Below are 11,183 nucleotides of genomic sequence, written 5' to 3'. Positions count from 1 at the left end.
ATTCCATAAAGGGCCACAGATCCAGGGAGGGGCTGGGCCTGGTCCACCGGCCTTGTCCTGGGCTTTCTCTTTCACCGACGGATGACCTCCAGCAGATAAAAGGAAGCAAGGAATACCTGGCTTCCAGGGGGAAAGAACAGAAAATTGACTGAGGTCCCTCTGTGACAGGTTGTGCAGGTGGAGTCTGAGGGAGGGATCCATGTCCTGAGTGTGACAGAACAATGCACTAATAATATGTACAAAAGTCCACAAAAACAAGCAGCCTTTATTGCAGTATTACAAAACACTTCTCATTTTGGCAATATTTTACAACGCATTTAGCTTCAGGGGTTGGGGAGAAGGTTGGAAACTAAAGGGGGAAATTTCAGTGGACATTTCTAAAAGAAAAACTGTCCCAGCCCTCCCACCCAAATAAAAATCCAAATGTCACTTAATTTCACTACCCAAGAGGAGGCCACGAGGAAAGCAGCAGGCAAAACTCTGGCAATTTCACTATGGATCATGTCAGAGACAAAGGAACATTCACAACAGTCATCAATATGGTCGGTTGCGCTGATCATTTCTGTAGTCGTTTCTAGGAATAAAAAATAGAGAGACAGACTAAATTCTAATTTTCTACCAATGAGGAACAAAAGACACTTCTTCAGGGTTCTGGTGATTGGCATCAGCTAGACAATTTCTATAAGGATGACACCATGCCTAATTTATTTCTATATTCCTAGAAGGTACTTAATAAATGTCTAATTTATTAGCTTTAAGACTCACAAAGTTCCTAGAAGCTTTGCTATCATTAACTTTCTTAAAAATTTTCCATCTAGAATTAAGGACTCCAAATCACTGTAATATTCAGATGAGAGACTATGCCAACTCCAGCACTCTCAACAGAAGAGTGTCATAGTGGAATGAGCAAACTCACACTTTCATGGATGAATTCTGGATCTGCCACTTACTATATGACCTTGGAAAAGTTACTAAATGACTCTGACTCTAAAATGGGAGATACATCTACCTCATGGGTTTGACAGAAGGACTAGAACTGCAGCATATAAAGACACTTTACAGTGTTTGCCTCGTAGTAAGAAGTGTTCAACAGATGGTGATTAGGCTATTAATAATTACTAATAGCTAACAATAATATAGTGATTACTATAAGCAACTTTACAAAGGATGTATTATCAGCCTCATTTTACAGATAAGAGTACTGACACTCCTAAGGGTTAAGTAACTTCCCTGAGGTCACACATCTAGTAAGTGGTGGAGTCAGGATTTGAACACAGTTTGTTTTCCAACTCCACGCTCTTAACCACATTCTATACTAATTCTCATTACCCTATACCGCCCTCTGGCATACAGATCCTTACTTAGCATAATAATTAAAGTTATTTTACATCACTGGTCTTCAACTTTTTCTGCCTCCACACCACTCATGTGCACAATACACTCCCATCAGTGGTCTTCATCTGGAAAACATATTCCCAGAATTTCCAGAGAAACAATTGCAGGGCAGCACATACGATTTGAAAAAGAGCACCCCTATGAAAGGTGTGCTCTCCTCTCACTTGGATTGAACCCTCAATTTACATAGTTTCAAGTTATCTCTCAATCTCAATTATCTTTAGCTATGAGAAAAAATAATATACACACACTCCCAAATATAAAGATTTATGAAAAAGAATTCCAAAATAAAATAAATTTTAGAAATTGCTAAGCAGGAAACTAAATGGATCTTCTCCATCCTGAGAGAGTTGCCAATAAGAAATTCAAGTTCCAAAAAGTTGGGAAAAAAGAACATGGGTCAAAAAGGCTCAAACCCTAAAATCTAGGAGCAGTGAGGTAAAAAGGTTAACAAGTGCATTCTAATACTCACCTTCCTCCCATTTTGCCTCCATAGCCACCTCGGTCTCCTCCATAGCCCCCACTCCTGTCTCCTCCATAGCCGCCACCACTCCTGTCTCCTCCATAGCCTCCACTTCGGTCTCCACCGTAGCCACCGCCACCACCACGGTCTCCTCCATAGCCCCCCCGACTTCGATCTCCTCCATAACCTCCTCGGTCTCCTCCATAACCTCCTCGGTCTCCTCCATAACCTCCTCGATCTCCACCATAGCCACCTCGGTCTCCTCCATAGCCGCCTCCTCGATCTCCTCCATAGCCCCCTCCTCGGTCTCCACCATAGCCACCGCCTCTGTCCCCACCATAGCCACCTCCTCTGTCTCCACCATAGCCACCCCCACTTCTGTCTCCACCATAGCCGCCCCCACTTCTATCTCCGCTGTAGCCACCACCGCCACTTCTGTCTCCACCATAGCCACCCCCACTTCTGTCTCCGCCGTAGCCGCCTCGGTCTCCGCCTCTGCCCCCACGACCTCTGTAGCCCCTCTCTCCGCCGTAGCCTCTCCCCCGGAAATCTGCAAGGTAGAAAGGTAAACCAGTGAGACCAGAACAACAGAAAGCCTCATTAATGTCAGTCAGAATGTAAGCACCGTGCAGATGCTATTAAAGGGCTGACCCACCTCCTCCCGAGGGACGAGAGTCCTCTGGTCTAGGCTCATTGCACTGATTGCAGGAATTCCTTCGAGCAAAGTTCATATTACCACATGACCTGAGAAAGGATAAAAATAAAATGCTCCTATATAGTTTCCAGCGAATTAAGAACCCCTTCTTGCACCCTCCAACTCCAATGCCAATCCCTACTCCCACCAAAGTAAATGGGATACTTACGGATTAGGGCAAACCCAGTCCCCACTTTTGGGGTCTCCACCTCTCCCCTGAAAGCCTCCACGGCCTCTATATCCTCCACGGCCTGCGGGGAAGGGGGGCAAGGGAGAAAAATCAGCAGCAGACAAAGCAAAGGAAAGGCACTAGATGAAAGAAATTAAGAGTAGGTGCCCATCAATACCTAGGGCAGCCCACAGAAAATTAATCCCTTATAGCAGGACTTTGTAATTCCTTGATTTGGGCCTTTACTTAGCTAAATGTAGGAATATGAGAACAGACCCCAGGCACACATTACAATGCAAATAATTTATTAAAAATCTTTCAAGTCCACTTTCTATAATACAGGTTGAATATCCCTTATCCAAAATGCTTGGGACTGGAAGTATTTCAGATTTTGGATTTTTCAGATTGTGAAATAACTGCATTATACTTACAGGTTGAGCATCACAAATCTGAAAAGCCAAAATCCAAAATGCTTCAATGAGCATTTCCTATGAGTGTCATGTCAGCACTAAAAAGTTTTTGGATTCTGGAGCATTTCAGATTTTGAATTTGGGATGCTTAACCAATACCCTACTTAGTTTGAGAATTTCAGTGACAAAGGTTGAGAAGACAAATTCCAAATCTGAGAAAACAGACCCAACAGAATAAAGAAGCTGACAGTAACTGCACCAGGGAGCTTAAAAACTGGTCTGATTAACTACTTCATTAGGTATTACTAAAACAATTGCCTCCTCTTTCCCAAGTGAAAAACAAACTGCTATGTAACTTTCCAGAGAGATTTCTACAACCATCTCCCACTATTTTCTTTTCCTATTCAATACCCCCTCTCATTTTAAGATAGAAGGAAAAAGACCCAGGGAGGGAAAGGGGAACAGAACGTGAACTCAAATTCAAACCCTCTAGTAACCAGGCCTGAGTGCAGCAAGGATCTTACCTCGCCGCCCACCTCCACTTCCACCTCCTCTCATGAATTCAGGTCTTCTGGTAGCAAAGGACACTTTAATGATATTGCCATGGAATTCTTTTCCTAAGGAAAAAGAAAATGGTTTTGAAGAAATGCTATTCCACAACTCTACCTCCCAACAAAAAAATAAAACTATCTTGGAAATTTTTAGTTTCAGAGGAATTACTGACATGTCCTCACAGAAATTCAAACATACTAGTGTTCCAAAGAGTCAAGCGAGGTAACAGTGCTAACAATGGCACGCTACTGAATAGAGCAGATCTGCCATTGGGGAGACAGTTACTTCTTACTAAACTTTAAAAAAAAAAAAAAAAGCTATGCACAGTGGCTCACACCTATAGTCCCAGCTACTCAGGAGGCTGAGGCAAAAGGATCACTTGAGCCCGGGATTCAAGACTAGCCTGGACAACAAAGTGGGACCCAACCTCTAAAAAAATTTTTAAAAAGAAATTGGGGCACATGTCCATCTGTGCCCATGATAAAGAAAACAAAAACCAAAAAACTCACATCTAACATTTTTACATGAAGAAAAGCAAACTATAGAATATGTGAAGTATGCTATCATTCTGCTTTTCATAGGGAATGTGTGTGTGTACACGTGCGTGCACATGTACCTGCACATCCACACATAATTTTATATATGCATACTGTCCACTGTGCTTACAAGGAGAAACAAGATCACTAGGGTCAAAGGTGGAAAAGAAACTCATATTTTATCATATACCTTTGGTATCATTTAAAATTATTTTACCATGTGCAAGTAGTGTCTTTAAAAATGTGTGTATAAATGATTACTTACATATATGCACACATACACGTATTCTGCTGCCCAAGAACTTAGGTACAGGAATTAATCTTTTTACTTTATATTATATAAGAGAACAGATGTATAAGGAAACATACTCAAAGTACAAATTCTTTGCCATAGGAAGTAACTCATAGATCAGTATTCCAAAAGCTGTAATAACACCTGGTAAAATCTGAACTACGGAGTTAGATTTAAAAGGCTCATATGTCTTGTGGGCAAAAGACACAATAATTTCTAAACATACCATAAACAAAAGAAATTGGTTTGTACTTCACAAAAACTATGAAAGAAGCAGAAAAGTGAGGAGGAATGGACTTGGCCTTCAAGAGCAAGGTGATGAGGCCTCACAAATTAGTGCAAAAAAGTAAAGAATATGGAGGTGGGGACAGACAGGGTGTCACAACCTCATCTTTGAAGAAGTATAGAAATACAATTATGTTTGGAAGACGTGGTACTTAACTGGAAGGGACCACAAGTGTCTGTCAATCCAGTATGGTTAAATACTTTGGAGACAGTAGAGCCAGTCTGACTGAGTTTGAATCCTGCCTCTGCCACTTACTCTGTGATCTTGGAAATTACTTAGCTTCTCTGTGCCTCAGTTTCATTATATGTAAAATGGGAACAACATGGCATATGTCTCCTAGGGCTACTACTAAGATTAAATTGAGTTAACGTGTATAAAGCTCTTACAACTGTGCCTAGTTCATAAACTATAGTAAATATGCAGTAAGTGTTAGTTAGTATTAAATTAGGGTACAACAAAAAAAAATGATAAATTTATTAACATGAGGAAATAACTATGTTAAAATATTAAATAAAGAAAACATGAGACAAAACTATATTTGGAGTACCATGATAAACTTTTTAAAATTTTTATTTATTTATTTTTCAGAGACAGGGTCTTGCTTTGTCACCCAGGCTGAAGTACAATGGCGCAGTCATAGCTCACTGCAGCTTTAAACTCCTAGGCTCAAGCAATCCTCCTGCCTCAGCCTTCTGAGTAGCTGGAATGATAAACTTTTAAAAATACATTTAAAAAGACTGGAAGGAAAATTAACCAAAAATATCATCAGTGGCTATCTCTGAGTAGAGGCCTATGGATATTTTATTTACTTCTTTTACTTTCCATATTTCCCTATTTTTCAATGGGAAAAAAGGCTTACTATTTCTTCTATGTATTAAGTTTATATTTGAAGAAAATTAATCTAAATTTAAAAAGAATATAAATTCAACCAGGCCAACTCTCTACCCCTACACCTATATCAGGGTGGCCTCATACACACTCATAATGGAAGAAATAGGATAAACAAAAAAAGATAGAGCTCATGTCACTTCTAAAGGTACATAAAACTCTGGCCTATATTCTTCCTAGAATCTGCAAAGTAAACATGAATATAACCACCGTCTCCCAGAATATATTTTGACTTCCAGACTAGAAAAGATTTACTCAAACTTCATGTTGAAAACTATACGAATGAGGCTTACCATCAAACCAGTCAATAGCTGCCTTCGCTGAAGGAGGGTCATCAAATGACACTGTTGCCTCCCCTTTTGGCTTCCCTGTGTCCTTGTCTGTGTAAAGATTTATCATTGGTTTTCCAGTCTTCTTGTTTGTCTGAGGGAAAAACAGGTTGGTGTTAGCGTTTTAAGAACAGGTGATCATGTACCATTTAGATAATTATTTATTTATTTAAAAGGAATTCACACATCCATACCATAAAATTCTATTCACCTAATATAGAAATGAAGTTACCTATAGGTTTAGACAAGGAAAACTCTCGAAGCTACAGTAAGTGAAAACCAAGCTATAAAAATGATATAGCATACTGTTTTATCTATGTATAATTTCTTTAAACCCACAAAAATTAGACAATGTTTCATTGTAAGCACAGACCAAAAAAAGGTTAAAAAACATAAAAATATAAATAAGAGAAAAATAACAAAAAATTTAGATAACGCTCCATGTAAATATGTAACTTGTAAAACATTTTTAAAAGTCAGGAAGGATGTTCACCAAGTAAACCAACAGGTTACCACTAAAGAGTACACTGGGATTTGGCTGGGATACGGGTAGAAGACAGGGAGAATTTTTATCAAAACTGTATGAATTTTTAATATATTTCATGTGTAATTAATTTTTTAAAAAATCATAACTCCCCAAGAAAGAAAAAATGAGTGATGGTATCTTTGGATACCAAAGATACCAAAACAAGGACAAATGCAAACTGATTTCAAGTAAGTGTTACTATCTACTTAACATTGCTCTAAAGGTGGCTTTCTAGTTGAAGAGATAAAAAATATACACATAAAATAAACAGTGCACAAGACACTTAAGTGAACAATAAACAATTATAAAATAATGCATTATATGTAGTATAGATATTAAATGCACATATTGGGATTTCAGAGTCTGTAAAATGTTCTCAAAAATCTCCTTTGTTTCTCACGATTTTAGGAGTTAGGCAGAGACTACTTTTAGAGCCCTAGGACTGAAGCTAAAGCACAGGTAGACTGTGGAAAGGTAAACACAAGCAAGGAATAAAATCTTCATATATTTAGCAAATTTAGCAAAGGCCTACAGACATGTGCATCAGAGGATTTTACGAGACAGGTCTTACTGAAGTATACGCTTTTTATGTAGTCTATGTATCTTAACCAGAATACGTTAATAATTATGAGATTTTTTTAAAAACCATACTGTTTACTCACCTTGATAATTCCTATTTGTTTAAAGAACTCCCCCACTTGATCTGTAGACACACCCTCCCCAAGTCCTTGCACAAAGATTGTGTTGTTATCTGAATTATCAGATTCTGAATCTAAGAGAAAAAAAGTTATGGTTAATATTCCTTGGTTTTACTACATCCTGTCTAGTAATCAAAAACAATAATTTATTGTCCAGTATTCAACTGTTTCTATGAACAAAACGAAAGAAGGACCAATATAAGAATAATCTTACATACATGCAAAGTATTCACAATAATTATTTGGTAGCAGATCAATTCTTACAACTAAACTTCAGGTAAAATGGATCCAGTCCACACTATGTGAAATACATATAATAGACTAATTAAGGAAGATCTTAAAAATCTCACTCTTCAGATTCCAGAACTAGAGCTCATGAAGAGATGGAGAGAATTAGTTTAAATTAACATTCCTCTCTCTGGAGAACTTTTTTTTTGTTTAAAGACAGGGCCATGCTCTGTCACCCAGGCTAGAGTGCGGTGGTACAATCAACAGCTCACTGCAGCCTCGAACTCTGGGGCTCAAGTGATCCTCCTGCTTCAGCCTCCCAAGTAGCTGGGACTACAGGCATGTGCCACCATGCCGGGTTAGTTTTTTCTCAATTTTTTGTAGAGACAGGTTCTCGCTATGTTGCCCAGGCTGGTCTCAAACTCCTGGCCTCAAGCAATCCTCAGACCTTGGGCTCCCAGAGCGCTGGGATTACAAGCACAGGCCACTGGAGAACTTTAATTCTTTATGGCTAATCAGTATTTTAAAGACTGTAGAAAATTCCCCAAATTCGATACTTTGGACTACCAAGCAAGCCAAGCAGAATTGCTGGTTTCCCATTCATTGCAATAAGCTTTGTATATACCAGAGAGTAGAAGCACTTTGTACACACACCTTACCTTACATGCACACTTTTGGATTAGTACAACAAAGTAAGAAAGATGTATAAAAATTCAGTCCATCAAGGGATAATTCAGAAATTGCCATCCATATAGAATACTTTGGCATCTTAACAAAAACAAAAGTTCTGATTTCAATATATATTAATATTTTTTGGCTCAAATAGATTTTTAACCTCTAAATTAAAACTTTCAAAAGGCTCCACAAGCATATATGTAGCCTTGAATTTCATTTAAAAATAAAAAGCCACATAAAGTTAGTCACCTCTACCCAGAGTAAGACAATTCTCTCATGTATGAACTCAAGTTTCTTAGGCTCACTAAGCAGACTAGCAAACCAATGTATAATTTTCTTAAGCACAGTTTTTCTACTTTTAATTCCACAATGGTATTAATTATTTCATTAAATCTGATTTGCAATAAGTAAATAATTAATGCTAATTAGCAGTAAAAATTTAATTATTTCTTTAAGGAAGAAAAAGTAGAGTACAGGAAAGTACAAACAGCAATTTTCCCCAGCAAACTTTCCTATCAATTCCCCTGAATTTTTCTTTCTGGCATTTCTTTAGAAATGAAGCTCTTCAGTGCTGGCAGCAGTATCCAATTAAATCTTCCTCCTGTGCTAAAACCCACCACACACACACCTTTTTCCCTTCAAAAAATAAAAAAACTAACATTTTCTTAACTGCAAAGTCATAAACTGCCATAAACCTTACCAGCATCTGGTCTGGGTCCAAAATCCCTGTGACCTAAGGGAAAAGAAAAGAAAAAAAAAGCTATTTAAGGCAACTCATTTGAAATCATAAAAGCACAGTAATAATAACCAAGGCACGAAAGGTCAATACTTGCAAAATCCTTGACAGTCAACCATCACAGATTTACAAAGTAAATATATAAATTAAGTTTTATTAAAAGTTTAAGAAATCAAGATGAATGTCAACATTTCCTTAAACTTGTCCTACACGGCACCTGCCACTTTGACATTATGCTAGATCACTTTTATTAGGTTCTGGTTGTGAAGGCTGATTAGAAAACCCTAATAATTTAAAAACACCAAGTCAGCTACCTTTATAAAAAATGTATTGTCAAAATCCAGTGAAGGTTTCATTCATTGGTCACCACAGACTCTTTCATGCAAATTCACTGTGTAGAAGCCCATTGGACTGTCTGAGATCAACTTTGGCCTTTTAATGTTTACTTTGATATATATATATGTGTATATGTACATTATTTTTTTTTAAGCACACAACACACACCAGCCTCGACAGAGTAAGAAAGGGTTTTGACTATGTCTGCGGTATATTGGTGGCTTTTAGATTTATATAGCATTTCCACTGAAACATTTTGGGATACTCAGCACTTACCACCAAAATTTTTGAAGCCACCGCGGTCACCACCACTGCAGAGGAAAAATTGAAGAAATGATTTCTTCCTTAAGTCTCTAATGTGCTGAGCCCTGGGCTCAATCTACACTTAACTGTCACAAGTAGAGTGCCTAGGAAAACAGTAGCACCTCTAACTTTCCAGTAAATTCCATTTCATAGACTTCAAAATGTTGTTTCAGTCTAAGTGTTTTCCCAAGGATCTATTTCCACAAGATGCCTTTTCAAGCTTACTACATATCTAATATACTCTTATTTTTAAGTCTCCCCAACCCCAAGTCAAAGGGATACTATTCAAATGTAACTTAAAGCTGGAGGCACAGCATGAATAATGCTAAGCTAGAGCAAGTATTCTTTCCAAAGGGATATTTTTAAAATATGAGAAAAAGAAAAGACTAGAAGAATATAAAACAAGGTTAAGATTTTAATAGTTAGAAAAGGAGGGGTAAAAACTTGAGTATTAAGGTTCTGCTGTGATACCAATAGTGATTTTATGAGATGAATAAAAAAAGTGAGATACAAATATATACAAAAGTGAGCCTGAATAAGAGTAGGCTTAAAATTTCAATCATTGAGAAATCTGATAAAATGAGGACTAAAAAAAGCATTAACTTAAAATTACCCTCCTACTCCATACCCACTATAATACACTAGATCTCTTCCCATCAGAGCTACTGAGGTTCACGCTGCCAAATGCTCTGGTACACCAATCAGCAGCACACATTAAAGACAGAATGGAACATTTCCAATATTGTAGCTCCCCACAAGACTACAACTTTATCTAGCAAATTACCACTGCCAGGTAAGTCAATGGTTCCTGTGAGCATAACTGTATGTAAGAAATCCAAGAGGGTCTCTCTTATCAAGAAACTCTTTAAATATTCATCCACTAAAAGTGTGTTTCTCTTGACTAAATTACATAATCCTCTAACATTCATATGCTGACATGGAAATAAAAATACCCGAAGTTTTCAGATGGTGATCTCTGATCTTCTACTACTAATAATCTTATTCTACAATAACCCAAGAAGCTAATCCAATATACTAAAATCTCTCACTGCCTAAAAATCTCTGCTTTAGGAATTATCCTACCCTGAGCCTCCTGAAAAAAACTATTCTAAATGAGAAAGCATTCTCCCTTATTAATAAATCTATTCTACTACACCTTGATGTAAAAGTATTTCCCCTTACAACTGGTTTAGGTACAGACAGATACATGCATTTTAATTTGCTATTAATTTTTATATGATTTCCAGAAAAACTGTTTAAGCAGGGGAATAAAGCTATTTCAAGGCTATACCGACAATATGAAACTCAGGTCCTTCATATACATACAATTTGCTATTGAGTTCCTAAGACTACTGCTTTAGAACAGTACCCAAACCCTTCCTATACTTCTAAATGATATGTGTATCACTGCTTAACTCTTTAAGAAAGGGAGGTCAACAGAGTTCTTGAGATTAAACTGCTGAAAATCTTATTATTAGAAACTGAGACAGTTCGAGTTTTTTTTTTTTTTTTTTTTTTTGAGACAGAGTCTCACTCTGTTGCCCAGGATAGAGTGCCGTGGCGTCAGCCTAGCTCACAGCAACCTCAAACTCCTGGGCTCAAGCGATCCTCCTCCTCTTCCTGCCTCAGCCTCCCGAGTAGCTGGGACTACAGGCATGTGCCACCAT

General features: G+C 37.8%; 1 protein-coding gene across 1 annotated transcript in view; it reads right to left on the bottom strand.

The window, feature by feature from the left end:
* Nucleotides 1-245: 245 nt before the first annotated feature.
* The window catches only part of TAF15 (TATA-box binding protein associated factor 15), a 31,067-nt gene continuing 20,129 nt past the window's right edge, over nt 246-11,183 (bottom strand). Inside the window, exons 8-16 of the mRNA XM_045525510.1 lie at nt 9,490-9,524; nt 8,842-8,874; nt 7,203-7,312; nt 5,979-6,108; nt 3,656-3,748; nt 2,722-2,803; nt 2,514-2,602; nt 1,868-2,408; nt 246-574 (exon numbers count right to left, since the gene is read on the bottom strand). Coding sequence (XP_045381466.1) covers nt 535-574; nt 1,868-2,408; nt 2,514-2,602; nt 2,722-2,803; nt 3,656-3,748; nt 5,979-6,108; nt 7,203-7,312; nt 8,842-8,874; nt 9,490-9,524 — 1,153 coding nt within the window. The 3' untranslated portion in view covers nt 246-534. The remainder of the gene's footprint in view (nt 575-1,867; nt 2,409-2,513; nt 2,603-2,721; nt 2,804-3,655; nt 3,749-5,978; nt 6,109-7,202; nt 7,313-8,841; nt 8,875-9,489; nt 9,525-11,183) is intronic.

The sequence above is a fragment of the Lemur catta genome, chromosome 15 (assembly GCF_020740605.2).
Source record: "Lemur catta isolate mLemCat1 chromosome 15, mLemCat1.pri, whole genome shotgun sequence".
NCBI classification, from domain to species: Eukaryota; Metazoa; Chordata; class Mammalia; order Primates; family Lemuridae; genus Lemur; species Lemur catta.
The sequence above is the reverse complement of the archived record's forward strand: the minus strand, read 5'-3'. Positions and strand labels throughout refer to the sequence as shown.